Source organism: Acanthopagrus latus, chromosome 4, assembly GCF_904848185.1.
Source record: "Acanthopagrus latus isolate v.2019 chromosome 4, fAcaLat1.1, whole genome shotgun sequence".
Taxonomy (NCBI): domain Eukaryota; kingdom Metazoa; phylum Chordata; class Actinopteri; order Spariformes; family Sparidae; genus Acanthopagrus; species Acanthopagrus latus.
This window is the reverse complement of record NC_051042.1, coordinates 3,380,977-3,399,610: the sequence shown is the minus strand read 5'-3', so window position 1 is coordinate 3,399,610 and position 18,634 is coordinate 3,380,977. Positions and strand designations below refer to the sequence as shown.

At 40.2% G+C, this 18,634-nt stretch overlaps 1 protein-coding gene across 2 annotated transcripts in view; it reads right to left on the bottom strand.

Annotated features, from left to right (window-relative positions):
• Positions 1-18,634, bottom strand: part of LOC119018427 (synaptosomal-associated protein 25-A-like) — a 37,758-nt gene that overhangs the window by 3,113 nt on the left and 16,011 nt on the right. Inside the window, exons 3-7 of one of the 2 annotated variants that reach the window (XM_037096082.1) lie at positions 17,036-17,142; positions 15,335-15,376; positions 8,878-8,926; positions 4,851-4,968; positions 57-176 (exon numbers count right to left, since the gene is read on the bottom strand). In XM_037096082.1, coding sequence (XP_036951977.1) covers positions 57-176; positions 4,851-4,968; positions 8,878-8,926; positions 15,335-15,376; positions 17,036-17,107 — 401 coding nt within the window. In that variant the 5' untranslated portion in view covers positions 17,108-17,142. Of the gene's footprint in view, positions 1-56; positions 177-4,503; positions 4,622-4,850; positions 4,969-8,877; positions 8,927-15,334; positions 15,377-17,035; positions 17,143-18,634 lie in introns of both variants that reach the window. The other variant, XM_037096081.1, reaches the window with a different exon arrangement.

Sequence of the window (18,634 nt, the reverse complement as noted above, 5' to 3'; positions counted from 1 at the left end):
GCACACGCACGTGCACACACACGCACATGCACACACACATACACATACGCTCTTACCTGCGGATGAAGCCCCCACTGATGGCCATCTGTTCACGTTCGTCCACCACTCGAGCCCCTGGCTGGCTGTTCACCACTCCATCCTGGTTCGCTCCCCAGGCCTGGCCCCCACCCTTAATCCTACCACACACACATTTCAGTCAGGGCCAGTCAGTATGTTATATTGTGTGCTTGTGTTTATGCATTTGTACATGTACATATATGTGTGTGAACTTGTTTACTTGTTTGTGAATGTAACCAAGGCTCAATGTACTGTGGGTGTGAAAGAAAGTGTAGCTGATCAGTCTGTGTTATACTGTATGTGTGTGTGCAGTGGAGTGTGAATGAGCAGATGTATGTCTATGTGCATGTTTTATAGCAATTCACTATCAAAACATATACTGTCCATGAATATATGTTTAGAATGCATGGCATAATAAGGTGTCAAGTCAATTATGCTAAAAGCAACAAGCCAGCCACGTATGATCACTTTTCATACATGCATTTGCAATCTGTTAGTGAATAATTGATCTAACAAGCAGATCAATTGGATCCGAGCACAATAAGCTCATACAGTATGTGTCTTGTGATAGAGAGTAATTAAGGTCCTTTGTAGACTCAAGAAACTGTCTCTCACAAGCACATAGAAAAGAGCACAAACACAGAACATAATAACCAGACACACACAAACACATACATATAAACATGCAGACTGACAGGACATGCAAGACAGAGAGACAAATAACACAATGTTTGACACGGGAGGGGGAAACATGCAAAGAGGAACAGGATCAGACACATGCTGTATCCACTAAAAGAAAGCTGAATAGTTAGATCTGTAATGGGGAAAAAAAGTGAATGGAGATCATTTTAATTGTGAAGCTAAATATGACAGTAACTGTGATCAGCCCTTCATTTCATCTGGATGGATCAGTCTGTAGGATCATACACTGTATACAGTCAAATAGGCAAATGTAATTCTTAGCATTTGTTTCATATGCTTGGAGTACCTGACAAGTGCGGTCACCACTGAGGACAACATAATGAACAACGTTTGAAGTTAAACTCTCGCAAAAATGCAACCTAGGCTTTTTTTTGTGAATGTATTTGAGTCAAACCACGTTGTGTTGAGCCTTCTTAGTGTTTTAAAACGCTCCCACTGAAAATGAGTTTGACCCGAAAATGAAAATACGGTCAATCTTGTAGCAATTATGCTTTTACACGAAGGTTTGACTCGGGTACATTCACCATAAAAGCCTAGGTTGCATTTTGGCGAGAGTTTCACTTTAAGTTCTTTAAAGGTCCCATATCATGTTTAGGTTCTTATATCTCTTTTGGTTTTACATGTTTTAATGGGCACATAACACATCACTTTGCCTCACTGTCTGTTGCTGCAGCAGCTCTATTCACCTTCTGTCTGAACACTCCTTAAATTCCTCCTCCTGTGAGTCCAGTCTGCTCTGATTGGTCAGCTCTCACAGGCCTGAGCAGGCACGGCCCAACTTCTTCCTCAGCTCTGCCAGAGTGTTTGCAAATGCAGAGAGTAGTGGCTGTATAGTTGTAACATCACAACTGTGCGGCAGTCGTGACGTTATTTAAAGCCGCAGTGTCTGAATATAAGCTGTACACATTTCTTTGTAGACTGAGTTTTGCTACTTTTACAGTATTTTTATAGCGCCTTTCTGCTTCATAATAAAACAGACAGGGAAATCTCACCTTCTACAATATGAGACCTTTAAAAGTTTTATTTGGTCACTTCTCAATAAAAGACAACCACTGTATGCGCCACTGTTGTCTTGACGTGGTAAACCACACCCATGAGGTGCTGCAGACAGTTTATAACAAGCAAGAATTATTTTTCTTCCTCTATTTGACCCAGGGCTGCCTTACAAAGAGAGTCTAGATCAGATGAGACACATGACATAACCACAGGGTTACATAACAAGTGGTTCATGATGGGGAGGACCAAAGAGCTATAGAATAGACAAGACCTGAACCCAAAACCATCACATATGAAGCAGGACCAATAATGGACCAAATAGGGGCAGCAAACGCCTATTATACCTTCACACAGAAGATAAAAAATGTCATCCAAAATTGGGTAGTGACTATTAAAAAAACTGATATCAGTGCCAACAAAATGACTGCTATGATGCAAATAAAGCTGATATCTGTCAAGATCCTGTTCAGCCCTGATTCGGAGAAAGGAACTGTCTGTTAAAATATCTTCTGATGAATTATGGATATAATAAAAATTGTGGTAGTACACAGTGAAGGGCAAAACAAAATAAATACTAAAATTTACCACTCTAGGCCAGATTTTACTAAGAAAATCAAAGGTTGTTTACTCTCGGTTCCTCAACACAATAAAAAAAATATTCACTATATTTTACTGAATTTTAGATATAGAGTGGTGAATTCTACATATGGCACTGGGTAAATCATTGTTAAAATATCACTTTATAATTTCCAAGAAAAATATCTGAGAAACCTCTTGCTGCAAACAAAATACTTATATTTCTTGATTTGTCAGCAACTTGTATTTTCTATAGCTCTGAGATAGACAGCTGTATACAGTACATATATTGGTCCCAGAGTTGAGTATGCTCAGACATGACTCAGTGGCCATAGTGTGGCTGTTGAGGGCCTGAGAACAGATCACACTGGAGTTTGGCAAAGCTGGCACTGGGAATCCACCGTCATATCATAGCTTTCAAACTACATATGTGGGATTTAAGAGTCCTAATATTCAAAATTATAACAACCAATGTGACAAAAACAAAAAGCTTTGCCTCACTCTTGTGTGATGTTTCATGTAGGACCAGCCTGAGGGAAGAGAGGCAGGGGCCAACTGAGGCTTTCTGTCATTACAACCCATAATATGAGGGCCATGTGCCCAGTGGTGTGGTAGACATTAGCTTGTTTTCCACATGTATTTTTACTGCACGTGGATGATTATAAAATGACTGCACTGGACTGATGACGTTGCACCAGCTTCACATCTGTAATTACAGGACAGTACAGAGAACACCCTGTCACATATTAAGGCTTTCTCGCGATGTAACCGGTTTGTGTGTAGCATCTAAAAATGTACACAATGTTATTTTTAAAAGTCAACCAATTATCTCAAGAATTACCATGTAAAGTAGAAGTTTTAACAACCTCAAATCATGACTCTACTTTACTTTGAGGTAATTGGTTTCTTCACTGTCTTTTTAGGTAAAGTCACTCATTTTACAGTGTAGAAAATAGCATACATTCAAGAATAAATCACATCTAAGAAGTAGGACCCAGAAAACCTTTAAACAAACGGTTCAACATTTTGGAAAATACGCATATTCACTTTCTTTACATGAGTTACATGAGAAGATTGAAATCAATGCATCTGTATGCTGTGTGTGCTAAATATGTAACACCAGCAGACTTGCAACCATAGCTTAGCACAAAGGCTGTAAACAGGGAAAATAGTTGTCCTCGCTCTGTTCAAAGGTTTGAAAAATGCAGACTAGCAACCTCGAAGCTCACTAACTGGCATGTTTTATCTTGTCTGTTTAATTTGTACAAAAACTCAAGTGAAAACAGGAAACATTTTTCAGTGTCCCCCCCCCCCCCCAAAAAAAAGAAAAAACCCACTTTGACTGACAGCAGGTGTATTCCGTTAGCTTTGAGCAAGCCAGGCAAGCTCTTTCCCCTGTTTCCAGTGTTTGTGCTTTGCTTTGCTTACTGTCTGCAGGCTCCAGCCACATATTTGTCATACAGACAAGAGAGGGGTTCCATCATTTTGTCTAACTCTTGACAAGAAAGAGAATTAGCATATTTCACAAAAATGTCAAACTATTCTGACTGATTTGACAGACTCATCAGACTGCTTAGCTGCAAATATCAACATATAGTGTGAATATACTTCGATGTAATCAATGAATTCCCATCAAAACATGTAAAACACCAACATTTCTTTCCAAAGAGCAGCAACATGGATGAAATTCAAATCAGTCATTTGATGTGGAAGGCAACTAGTTGATTTATTCTTTGGTTGGACTTTGAACACAGCATGAGGCTTCATGCTGTAGGGTGTTAGGGTGGGGGATTGGGTGGGGTTAGGGGGCTGGTGGGTGTCGTGGCCCAGATCCCTGCTGATGCTGCTACCTGCTGGAAGAGAATCTCTCATCCAATGTGGAATGAAGGGCTTTTGAGGACAACAGCTAAGAAGGCAAATTAAGTGGACCTGTTGTATGGATATGTGTGTTGTTCATACATGCACGCAATCTCGCACACACACACACACACACACACACACACACATGCATGCAGTGCTGGTGCCTGTTCCAAGTGTGTGTTGTTGTGGCTATGGGCCTGACTGCTCACACCATGGTTCACCATGCTCTATACACCAGAAGCAGGCAGACAGATAGAGAGGCAGTGGCAGGCACTGAAACACATGCAGTCAGGCGACACAGGCGGCACCTACTTGTTACAGGGACATGAACATAGACCACAGAACTGTCCTAGATTGTTCAAATTCTTTTCTGCATCCTTCATGTCCTTATTGATTTGGTCCATCCCCTCCTCGATACGTTCCAGTTGCTCTGATTACCAACACATTGTCATTTTTCCAGCAAAAGAACGAAAGCACATGAGAAGAGAAGAGAGGAGGAAGGAAGTCGCAGGTGGCAGGAAGGGAGGGGAGTAGAGAGGGGAGACAAAGGAGAAGAGACAAAAAAAGACATTGACTGTGACAAGAGAGACATCAGACATCACCATCACCACCACCAGCACTGGACAGGCAAGAGCTTGGGGCTCCTGGCCGGTACCTACTTTTTAATACATGGGCATATCAGACCACAGCATTGTCCTATATCTTTTAAATCTTTCTCGGCCTCCTTCAGGTCTGCGTTCACCTTGTTCATGCCCTCCTCCACACGATCAAGTTGTTCTGGTGAGGACAAAGGCATGAGAGGAGTGAAATAAATGTAACACGTTCGATTTCCGAGGGGTGGCGCTCTACACTACAGTGCAAGAGGCAAAGTGTTTTGGCTAGGTGCAGAAGGCAAAGCAGGCAAGCTTTAAGAGTAGGTGGATACTGCTGTCGGCACTCGAACTTCAGTTTTCCGTCTTGTATTGCTTTGCATGTGATTTGCCATGGATTCTACATCAGCTTTTTGTTTCCTACCTCCATCCAAAGCGACATATTGCTGATCTGAGTCTTTCATGAATGTGATGAAAAGCATCATTCGGGACCATGAAGTCACCAATGCCTCTTTACTCTGATGGTCACAGAGCTATAAAAAGCTCAAGGTCAGATCTCCTCTCTGGCTGGTTAATGATTATAGGACAGGATAGCAGTAATCTCCATCAGTGGGCATCGTTTCTTCCAGGAATCCTCAGGTTTTTTATAAGTCACATTGTAGTGCAGAGGACACAGATGATTATATAACATGGCTCAAGATCTATAGAAACGAGTGTTATTGATCCACAACCAAGACATGTGGTAAAGGAAAGCTTTGTACGTCGACAGCTCTCTGAAGCCATCAAAGGAAGGAGGCCTCAAACAACAGACAAAACTGTAGTGAAGCAGATAGGAAATAACACATGTGCTCGTGAAATTACGTCACTGACGTAGCAGAAGCTGTATCAACCTCTGCTATCAGGGTCAAGATGCAAACATTTAAAAAACATCAGTTCCTTAACCCTGAAAGCTTAAGCATTTGTAGCCACAGGATGGGTCGACACACCCAAAATATAAGATGGCAACCTTTATCCTGGGAAGGAAGAACAATACGTCCTGTCATTCCAACATATACAGAAACAGACTGTGAACAAATTCCTCACATTTTACTGGAGACTTCCCATTTGCTACTTTTTCCTATATAAATGTTTTAAATCTGACTCAACTCTCTCTTCTTTCACTTGACTTCCTATCTAAAGCCAGAACAGTTCATACCGGGTGCAGCATAAATGGAAGAAACTTTTCAAAGAGAAAAGAGAGATCTTCAAAGCTAAGGGGAGAGGATCAGGAGAAAGGATTAAGATGAACGTTATCAGCTAGCTATAAGGTACAAATCGACTACTACGTGTAAGTGGAGTTTACCAACAGAGTGCTACACACGGCAACTAAATGGCCTCCAGCAGTAATCCCTGGCAGAGCGAGGGATTGAGTAGAGGAGGAACGTGAGACATTGTTTATCTCCTGAGCCTCGGACAGCCACTTCAGACTTAACCTGCTTCCTCCCCACCGTCTCTGGATTATAGCATGAAGCCCTCCTGTCCTCTCTTGTAGTCAGTCACAGCTTTAACCAGGTAGAAGGCAGAAGGTTCAAATCAGCGAGGATTGAGTGTTAAAGGTCCTTTTCACTTGTTGTAGCAGGATAACCACAGGTGTTACTATTAATATTATTGATGCTTTGCTCTATTCAAGTGTCTCAGTCAGGCACACGATCAGAGCCCTGAAACTGAAGTAGCAAAATGGAATCTTTTCCATCTCAAGACGTCTACTAAAAAGGTCTGTTGGAGCTATGTCATAGAAATGAAGCAGCTTGATGTAAGAAAGCTGAATGTTGACAAAACTAAATTCAGGTTTAAACTCTGGATCAATTTTGGATTAATTTGGCAACTATGGTGCCATATTTTCTTCTCACTTGCACTGATAAGTTTAGAATTGTTTTCAATTTTGATTTGTGCTTCTGCCCAGCTGCCCAGCTATGGCAACGGTGGCCAAGGATCATGGGTATTGTAGTATTTTGATCAGTCCTCAATGCCAAAATGATGGACAAAATTTGATTTTTCAGAAACGAAAATGAAATATTTAAAACTGGTGGCCATAATATAAACCTATATGATAGTTACATTATCCAGGAGTCCAATGTTTTTGTGATTTTTTTTAAATTCAATTCATTCACAGTGTCACATGCAAATGAGACACTGATATGTGCAACTTATTACCAGCGCTGAGTCATTAGCTTGTGGTGTGTCAATAAGTCTATTTTTTGGTCGTTAGCGTTGTCCAGTGGTGTAAGAGTAACAGAAAAAAGATGAGAGTCAAGGGGACAAGCTGTAATGGTCCAACAGTGATAAAGTGGTAGGCAAAAATCAAGATAACACTGCGACTGACACTTGTTATTCTGAACAAAAATCAACCACACTCCATGTACATTTCCAACCTGCAGAAGATACAAACAAACCAATTTTTGTGCTAAACGTTGCGAGCTGCTCCTGGCGCGGGCTCACTGAGGCGGAGCTGCAATCCATCAGCTCTGACTGAAGTGTAATTCAGGTCAACATGCATGTAACAGCCAAGCAGGGAGGGACTCATTAGCTGCAGTGAGACCTCCACCACAGGTAATAAATCACTGCAAGAAATGACAAATCTCTTCCTATGTATGTGTGTATGTGTAAAGGGCAGAGGGATTAGTTTCACACGAGTTTACAAACTCAAAGGGATTGTATTACCACAGGCTTGCAAAGTTATTACTTATTAGTCTTTAAAAAATATTTTAGCAATATAAGAGGGAACTCTCAATGTAGAAAATATGTCAAATCTGTCAGAGCCTCCCACATTAAAGACTTATGTGGCTGTAAACGGGAAGGAGGGGGAAGGATAGAGAGAAGGAAAGACATAACAGAAAGACAAGAAAGAGCTTCGTAATTAATCTAAACCTAAGTGATCTCCAGGAAACGGAACAGGAGAGAGAAGAACATCGAGGTGGGGAGAAAAAAGTGAAGGGGGTGAGGGCAGGGGCTGGTGGGAAGGAAGAGAATAAGCATGAAACAGAGAAAGAAGAGGAGGGAGACAGAAAGAGGAAGAGACAGATGGGGATCAGGTTAAGAGGACATTTGCTGAGAGGCAGAGGTAATTTAAATCTGCAAATTGATTGCTGTCCTGCACTAACAGCAGTGAGCAGTTCACTGTGGCAGCCGTTACTCTGGGGGGGAAGAAGGCAGAGAGAGAGGGGAAACAGGCTATATGTTCCTTTGACAGGCCAATTAGGCTGCTCTTTCACGCATGCAGCTGAGCACAAGCCTTTGGTAACACACATACACACACATCCTCTACACATGCTATGACTAGACGATCCCACACTAAATATACCCTGAATTTACACAGGTATCCACAAAACAACCAGTAGTAAAGTAGTAAAGAGCAGTAATATGGAATTTCCTTCAGTGTGTTTCTATACTTTATTTCGACTGCTGTGCGGGTCAAACTCACGATATGCTAGATCAGTTGACGAGTAAGTCAAATGTCACTGCCCTTGCTAGTTAGCACCAGATATACTAGTCAGTTAAATGTATTACTTATTTTACTTTATTACTTGTTCAATTAATTTGAACCTTTACATTATATATTAGCATCCTTTAAACTGAAATGTCTTTTCTCTTGGACACATTTGCTTTACTAATTCTGACAACATTGTTTAACTGTTGTTTCCAAGTTGTGTTTATGTGACCTTGCTGTGAAGAAAAATTATGCATAATATATAAATGCAGATATATGCATTTGCCTGTCAAATACTGTAAGCATAAAAGTGTGGAAGCAGGGAGGCAGTGCAGGAGGCTAGCTCAACAGGAACTTCCAGTATAATCATTTTTAGATAAATTAGCTCAGACTGCAGCTGAGGTTCTTTGCAGAAGCTCACACAGATATCAACTGTTCCTCTGCCTTAGTAATTATCAAACCATTAAGGTCATTGTGCCTTGACTTGACTGGAGCTGTACAGTGTTATACTGGACATACTGCTGATGACAACCTCCCATGAGAGTGCAAAGAGAGAATCGTAGCAGAGCAGATTTAAAGAAGACAGATGTTAGAGAGACAGTGTTTGGTGACCTCTCCCTATCAACTTACCTCCCTGCTCATCCAACATGACCAGAGTCCTGATGCCGGCATCTTTACTCTGACAGACAGACAGGCGGAAAGAGAGAGGGGGAAAAAGGAAAAAGAAGAGAATTTGGGAGAAAGAGGAATAAATGTGACAGATCAGTGAAGGTCAACAGAGCAGAACAGAGCAGAGCTATCAGGGCAGCAGAGGTGGGTCAAATTACAATTTGAAATCACTTTTTGGAGTGTGACTGATCTCTTCTGGCACCACTGAGACAGCTTGACTTCAGATTACCGTATTTTGACATTTTGGGAAATGCACTTTCTTGCCAAAAGTCAGACAGAAGACTCATACTGCCCTCATAGATTTCTGTGTGCTAACTATGAAGCTAGGTTGGGGGATCATTAGCTGAGCTTGTCACAAAGGCTACAACAGGATGAACAAATGGAACAAAATCCATCCCCAGCACCTGAAAAGCTAAAATGTTACAATTTAGACTTTGAGTTTTGCGTTAAATGAACGTGCTGATATGTGGATTCTTTTTTTTTAAAATAAAGACATCTAACACCAATAAATATAACCACCGAAACGCCACAAATGTACTGATGCATGATCCCGCACTGATTCCTGAGATAAACTCGTCCACCAAATGGCATGTGCTATATTTGTTATGTTCACTGGGCTGGTACCACAGATTTGTTGACAAAGCTCCAGTCATGTAACATTCTGATTTGGCTTACAGAGCTGGCACACACTCAAATACACAGGCACACACAAAACATTCATGCAGACTCATACAGTGTTATTTCTCTGTGCTTCACATAATAACACACTTCAGTAAGCACACTATAACCGCATTAACGCACGCAACAAAACAACAGCTTTGCGCTCTCCATGAGCCCGAGGCTTCCTCTAACACATATTAAAGACCAAAGGCCGTTCAGTTCATGCATCAGCTATTTTGGATCAAAGTGTGCTCTGACCTTCTTGGAGCAGTGATAGATAGAGAGCAGTGCTGGAGGCCAGTAAGGCATGCCACTGATATTAGTATCAATCAAACTGTCTGCCAGACACATCTGCCAGTGGCTACAGATCTGTGTCACTGTGAGGTTAAATTGTTACTGATCAATGAAGGTTCAGAAAGAGTTCTCCGGGTGACTAAAACTCAAGTTAGAATTAGAAAAGCAGTTTATTTACATGAGATTTGTGGATAAATAAATGATAATTTCCTCAGCACGGACACTTCAACAGACCTAATATTTGCAGCCTCAATAACAAGCTACAGAACTGCTTGTTTCACCATGAAGAATTTGTGGGAAATAACAAACAAGGGAGGGCAGCCGTAGCTCCTGAACTACAGGACAGGATATCTGAACACGCCAACTGGCCCAGTCCAATATGATGACATCATATCTTTCTGCATGGCTAGTTAAACGTGCACACACATGCACACACACAGGTCTTCTTTCACACTTTGCTGTGATACAGTGAGTCACACAGTCTCCAGAAAGGACCTGATTATGTTTTTAGCAGTTTTACCTAAGATAGTTTCCCGTCCAGTAAATGACCTTTCTTTGTTATTCATTACTATGATAACAGCAGGTCTGACATAAAGTAGTCCATTTTTATAATGTGAGTTTTGCGTACATTTAATTTGACTAATACAGTTGGAAGTAATGTCGTCTTCATGATTTTTCTTAAGTTGTGTTCTGCCTTAAAGATGAGGTTAATTGAAGGCATTTTAAAAAAAAGTCTCAAGATTATATCTGTCTGGTCTACAATCATTGTAAACACAACCACTGTTACTTTGCACTGCATGAATAACCTTACAAAAGGCTAAAGTGAATACAGGCTAAGCTAAGCTAACCTGCTGCTAGCATAGCTTCATATATACCGTAAAAAAAATGCTTGTGGTACCAATATTCTTATCTAATTCTCAGCAAAGCAAACAACAAGACAGCATTTTTTAAAAACTGTAACAGCTGAACAAACATCCCCTGTGAGAAGCCACTTTGAATGTAAATCACCTTTTATCTGTCATTAAAGAAAAACTGTTTTGAGACTCAGCTGATTAAACGCCTCACCACTGTCTGTATTCTCCTTATTGAGAACAGTGTGGTGGTTTCTACTTTTACAACAGCCTGCATGTATATAATATTACGTCCATCTTGTGTAATGTATTCTCTGATTTAAGGCCTGATGCTGCTGTGCAAATCAGATCTCCTATTTCTTTGTTCCACAGAGGCATCGGATTTGCTCTTGATGTCCTTCACAGATTCCTCTCTCGCTCTGCATTTATCTTGCACGCTCTCCTCATCTCGTTCCTCGTCCGTCTTATGTTCATCTCTGTCTCACTTTCTTTCTGTTTTTTTCCCCTTTCTATTTCTCTCACCCGCTGTCTTCACATTTCATTCTCGCCCCCCAAGTAGTTTCTCATTTCTGTTGCCTGCAGGCCTGGTGTGAAGATAACAGCCTTCATAAGAACTTCAATATCTCTTTTTATCAAGAAAGATAAGATCTTTTCAGAAAAATGTATCAAATGTGTTTCACAATGAAGTTCAATTCAGTTCCAATTTGAGTATTCACTGCACCACATCTTTCCATAGCGTATTGTATTTTTTAATACCAGAAATGGTAACAATGTAAAATAAACAGACCTACAGTAGGTCTGAATTCTAAATCACATCATATGTTAAAAACTATTTATCAAAATAAATTAAAATTGGCACTTTAAACACTTACTAAAATAAATAGTTTGACATTATGAAACATAACATTTATTTGCTGTATTGCTCAAAGTTAAGAAGTACAGTAACACTCATATCCCTAATCTAACCCTCTGCAACAAAGCAAATATTCCACATGTATTTCCAAAAATGTCAAACTTCAACTGACAAAATTGGAATACTTGGATTAATTTGTTTCCCTTTTTTGTGTTTTCAAGCTTTAAATGCACAGTATTTAATAACAACGATAACAAAACATGGCGTCTGATGACATTGTGAGGTGGTGTGAGGAGTTGTAGTCTTCACTGTTACCATTGCTGATGAGAATGAATAATCACTTAGTATAAGTGTAATCCTGAGACACTGAGTATCTCAGTATCTCCCACATGTCCTGCTATCGTATAATAAAGGTCATGTCACACACGGGTCCACAAAATGAATTATGGGTGACATTTGCATGAGACAAGGACACATTACATCACTCACTGGGAGTGTTTCTATGTTCAGTCCACTTACTGTCATTGTTAAACATGCCTTTTTGTTTATTGATATTAAAGTAATAAAGAGACTCATCCATGTCTCCAGGAAATAATGACTCTAGTGTTTTATGGCTTTTGTACATCAGTTATTACAATAATACATGTTTATTTTTACGTACTGTAAATCCAGAGTAGTGTTAAGAGAAATTCCCTGCAGCCACAGAGGTGGATATTAAAATATTCACTAATACCCATCTAAACCTCAAATTTACGGGTATATTTGATATATTTTTGGGGAAATTTTCTTGTGAATTGATTTCACTTTGTTGTTCTTGCTCTCATGCATGTTAAATAATAATCCATGCATAATGATATTTTAATACAGTTGCAAGGATATTACAATTACACTATTTGTTTTAGGCTAGTAAGTTCAACCAGAGCAAATTACTGTTTACAAAAGTAGAAAATACTTTCATTTTTGGATCGTCAACATTTAAAGAAACAGAATAAAGACAGTAGGAATCATAGCTGCAGTGCAATAACAGTGTGGGTGTGATCCTTTAAGGATTATGTAAGAGACGTTTTAGAAAATGACAGATTGAAAGATTTAAGAGAGAAAATGAAAGATTTAAGAGAGAAGAGGTGGTTATCTTTCTCAACATCAACTTCGTCTCTGCTATGTTTCTATCAATTAAAACACTAAATTTCATGAAAGTATGTAGAATTATTTTCACAAATCACAACAAATGTAATTGCAACCAAAAAAACAGAAAATAAACAAAATGTCAAAAGGTTTGATCAAATTCATCTACAAAGGATGTATCACTCAAGGATACATTTATCCAACTGTTATTCAAAGTATTAGTTATTGGTAAGACTAAACTTTTAGATTATTAGCCAATTAATGATGAAAGATCATGTGAATAAGCTTGGCGCAACCTGAAAACTGAAGAATTGATTTATTCAGATAATGGTTCAGCTACTTTCTGTAATTGGAGTTTAGATGCCTAAGTGCATATTGATGATATTTTACTTGACTTTCATTATTTTTGTCACATTGCTTTTCGTTCAACAAGAAAGCATGATTATTGTTTACTGATAAATTACTGTTAATGATAATAATCAGGATATCAGCACAACAGAGAAAACTAAATGCCATCACTGTCCAAAAGTATTTTTAAAGCAGAATACACGGGATCAAAACTAATTGAAGGCACGTATTATGACATGGTTTTAGCTCACTATCAGATCTGGACTTGCCTAAATGAGCAGGTATCGCTGCACAGATCTCAGAGAGATCCCTGGACCAGTGTGCTCCCTGCTCTCACTGCTCTCCACTTATTCCATTAGATTAAGCGCACTATAAGCCCTTTAAACACTGAGGTCATGGACTACTTGCACATGCCCACAGTTTACTGGAAGGACAGGTGCACTGTATGGTCTGACACAGAAGCCCTTCAACAACAAATAATAAAAAAAATACTAAAATTACAGAGAATTTGAGGGTTTAATTCAGGTAACACTGCTATTTTGGTGATAACAATAGACATAACCTCTAACTAGTGTACAATATAAAGAGGCGTGTTGACTCTCATCCATGCTGCCTTATTGCTTTATTGCAGTCTATATTGAGCCCATAGCTCTGGAGAGATGCTTAGTGAAAGAGATAAAGAGCATGTTGTCAACAAGAGAGGAGAAGAGAAGCCAAAACATGACTCCGTCACTGTTTGTGTCTTTGAGTCTTTCACTGGTTTTAAGTCAAGAACGACTGTCTGAGAGCATCCCAAGGAAACCATGGGACATGGTGCAATCAGAGACCAACTGCTGGAACGAACAAATGGCATTCCCTTGGCATTAACTCTGAAGGTCAAACACTGCGCTACTGCCAGTGAAAAGGCTTGTCTGTCGAACAGGTCACTGTGTAGGTCAGCCGCAGGTCTCCCTGTCGCTCTCGGCTTTTTCTCATTAGGGCATGGTAGCTGGTCCAGGGGTAAAAACAGGGCCATGTGTGGAGCCAAAAACAGGAAGGAGAGGCTCAACACAATGCAGTCACCAGTAACAAACAGCAAAACAAGCTTACAACTAAGTTAATGCTAACTTTCCTGGCACGCCAACATGGTGTCAATTAAGGATAAGGAATGCGCTACAGTTCCACAGCTCTGGAACAAGCAAGTTCCTCAGACACTGTGGCAGTCAAAACTGTCTGGATCTACACGGAGCACAGAAACAAGAATGATGATGAGTTGTTTATGTCGGCAAAAGATAAGAAGAACGTCTTCGCCTAAGAGGAGAGCATCACATGCAGTGACTAACTCTTCATCATGTCTCTGCAGAGCTCTTCCCCAACACACAACATCTTTATATGAGGAAGGGACTGGATTTTAACCTATATTTTTGCAGAACCTCAAACAAACCCAGCTGAGACACCTGGCTGTTCAACCCACCACGAAATTTCTACAGAAGGTCACATATACAGTGCAGTGATTTCTGAGATCATTTGGGTGACAGCACTTGTTTGGTTATTCACAGTACAAATGATCACAAAAGTGTTTCTTTATGCAACAATAGAGCCGACATTTCATCTCTGTATACCAATGTCTAGATAGATAGATAGATAGATTTTTTCAGTTCATATAGGGGATCTCAGGGCTTCCAGGGAATTGGATTACACGGGACTAGCGACAAGACATTTTATTTAATTTTTTTAATTTAGGTCGTTGTTTGCGTTAGAGAACAAGTCTACTTCAAATCTACTTCAGCTGATTAGGAGAATGGTGAAATGTTGTTTTGCTGTGAAGCTCCAGAAATGTTTTACCGACTACGAAAGCTCATCCAATTTTCCATCTGCATGGGATTGAGTAAATGGCAACCCCATCTTTAATAGCATAAAAGAGGTGTTTGACATTTATGTTTGAAGGCCCAGTTTGTTGACATGTTCACTCAAGTTAAGGGTCAAGAGTCAGCTGTCCAGGGGTTTCCTTGTTCCTGGATCAGCTGAGACTGTTCAACTCAACAACTCAGCACAAAACGCTTCAGCCCCTCCTCTTTAACAGCGCTGAGGTTGAGCAGGCAGACTGACAGCTCAACATACTTTGTACTAAAGAACTGATCATCTATGAGCTGATTGATCAGCTGAACACCCTTCCTCTGTAATCTATAAAGCCATCCCAGGTTTTCCATCTGTATTAGCATGAGGCAGGTTCTGGTAAATGTCAACATGAGAAATATAGTGAGCAGGACTGGCCTTGTGATGTGTGTCATTGGATGACTGGACTCACCTCCTCAACAAGGGCCAGCATACGCCGAGTGCTCTCCAGAGACTGCAGGGAGGGAGAGAGAGAGGGATTAAATGATTAGCTGAGAGTCCACAAGACAGGGAATGCAGGTATAACACACATCACCTGTTACTGTAGACTCCTCAATAAACATCACAGTGCATTAAGATAATATATAAAGGGTTTACAAAGCACATTTGAAAGAATGTGAAGAAATGTGAAGAAAGACAGATTACTGATACACAGTCATATAATTAGCCCTGATTATTCTTCTCTCCTCTGATGCCAGGATTAATTATCTGATTTCTACCTTTTGTTTGCCAACTTTCGACCCTCTGCATGATCCCTCTGAGTCTCACCCATCTCTGAAATCCAAGACTTTTTCAATCCTAATCCTCATTTCAGACTTTCCTCCGTTGTTATCTCCTTGTCTCCAGCTCCTCCTCTGCCCCTCTGTTGCTCCCTCCATCCATCTATCCATCCAGCCCTACCTTCCTTATTTCTTCCTCCCTTCCCTCCCGTCACATCCATGGAGCCTTTTGGCCTTGCATTATCTCCTCATGAAAGTTTAATAAGGCCATTTGAGCTGCTCCATTATGCTGCTGCACAGAATTATCTGCTCTTCCTGAGCTCCTCTCAACTCATTAAAAAGGGCAAAGTTCTGCCTTCCTTAAAAAAGTGCAGGCTTGATGAAAGAGACTTCAGAGAACAAATTGCTAAAGCAAGGGAGGGTCACATTAAAAAAGATGTGTCTGTCAGCCTGGAGGCTGAAGGAATACGTTTGTGTCCTTCTGAGAATGGGTCATTTTGAAATGTCAGTTTTCGTTTTCTTGCTTTCTGTTGTGCCTCTCACTTCACCTGTAAGTGCAGTTAGTTACACACTTTTAAAGATGTATTTACTAGTTGTTGATGTTATGAAAATGTCCAAGATTACATGGGATACAACATGCTTTCTGACTGGGATTGGGCTGGCAAGTCACTGTTTAAAATGTTCATCATGTATGAGTCGACTGTAGCATATGATATACTGTGGTTTCTATGGAAATAAGGTTTGCATATGCCTTGCATTTGTGTAGAATGATGTATGTGCAGAGGTTGACACTAGAAAGCTGTTTCCATCCGTCTGCTGAAATTGTGCCTATGAGCATGGTCTGTGACATCACATGGACTTTGCAGTAAAGTAGGAAACATATTTTGATCAGCATTTAAACTTATGAAATGAGCAATATTTCATATATTCATGAACCTTTAGTGAGAAGGAAGGAGCTATTTTCAGGAATTAAATGTGGTAATTATAAATCATGTCAGATTTTTTTCAGATGCCTTTATACTTGATGTTTCAATGGATCCTATATACTGACCTTAATTACAATAGATAGATATTTGAGGATATAATAATAATGTCTTTTAATGTGATGAATGTCATCAAAAAACACATTCTGTTAGATTTAGAAGTTGTACTTTAAACTCTAGCAGTCACTTCAACAAGGAATCACATGGAAACATTTGGCTGGAGCAGATACTGTGAGTTTCAGACTAAATTACATATCTTAAGCCCTTGGGAAATACTTTACTGTAAACACAATTTGATATATTATCTTTCTTTCCAATATCAGAGTAGACAACATCAGTGTTTGTGTGTGCCAAAACAAAAGCATGCTCATCCAGGTGTACACAAGTGCGTATATGCATCCTCTACTGTACCTCATCAGCTATCTGGTCCGCGCGTGTCTGCAGGTCAGCCAGCTCATTGCGCATGTCTGATTCGTCCGCCATGATGACTGTTGAACTTTGACCTCAAACAAGAAAGGCTGGAAGGGAGAGAAGAAGAGGGGGAGTTCATCAACAATACTGCAAAACACTGAAAGGAGGAATATATTTTCGGGGCATTAGCTGGTATTCAGGCTGAAAACGGCCCTATTCCTGTCAGCACATGAAGTCAAAACGATATATTCACGCATGATCCTTCAATATTGTGACTATTAGTGATGACCTGATAGATTACATTTTCAAACAAAGGAAATTGTTCAAATCATCTTTGTGGCTTTTTTCTGCCCCCATTGCTTGTCTGATTCTTCTCAAGGTGGGAGAGGTTGTTTTATAATAGGCTTGATCATTCTTAACAGTAGCTATGGTCAAAGAGTCTTTCAGCACTACAGTGGAGTGGTTGACCCATTACCGAACCCTGAAGTTAAAACTTATCCAAGTAGGAATAGCTGAATCCAGAGAAAGTTCTCTGAGTTCCTTTAAAGGTTATTAGAAAAGTTCCTGCAGTTAAAGCAGGTCAATTTTAATGTGTGAAAGCCTTTATCATAACTGCTCAGTCACTGACAACAACACAGAAAAAGACCATCAACACTAGATATAAAACAATGTTCTCTCATTTTGACCCACCAGCTGACTGAGCCAAATGAAAGGCAGAATGTTTACCTCATAAGCACAAGTGATGCATAATTCATTGTTTAAAACACTGTTGGTGAATACGTTCTGCTTTTGTTTACAGCCCCAGTCAAACACGCAACCAACCCACAAACACACCGTCCATGTAATAAAACAATGCTTCTGCGTGCACCCCAGGCTCAAACCTCCACCCCGCTGACCCTGAATATTTCCTCCTCAGGCATCAACAAGGGAGGAGCTCCATCACTCTCACGGCTTGAAGAAAAAGTATCAGGACAGAGACAGGGGTCTATTTTTGCTCCTCTGACGCGCTGCCAGACAGTATTTCATATAGCCACACACAGTAGAGCTGGAGGTATGGTCCATGAAAAATGTATGTGGCTGTTACTCTACGGGCTGACACAGCTACAGCTGCTGCTGCTGCTGCTGCTGCTGCTGCTGCTGCTGCTGGTCGGGGGGAAGGAGACGAGGGCTGAGAAGAATTAAGCCTTTAATGAGGCAAATAATCTGATCTAGTCCAATCACATCTCATTTGTATGTCTGATGCGTTTTTGTTTCTATTGCACAAATCATATTGAAGGATTTTTGTTCTAATGTGGCTCGTCGCTGATATAAATGTAACTACCCGGCAGCTCTCAGCTCGGGGATCATTAAAGCTTCATGTAATGTAATCTGCTGCAATGTACAGTGCTACGATGGGACCGAGGGACTGCGGAGTTTTGGACTGATTCGGGTGCTATGGCTGGAGGAGACTGTTTTATTAATCTGTCACAAAACAAATAAATAAATAAAAAAAACTCCTAATGGATCAAAGTGGAGCATTCTTGTGCTACAAAAGCAGAATTATTATTGGCTTACTTTGCTGTGGTATATTTTGAGCTACACGTTAAGTGTTAAAGCCAT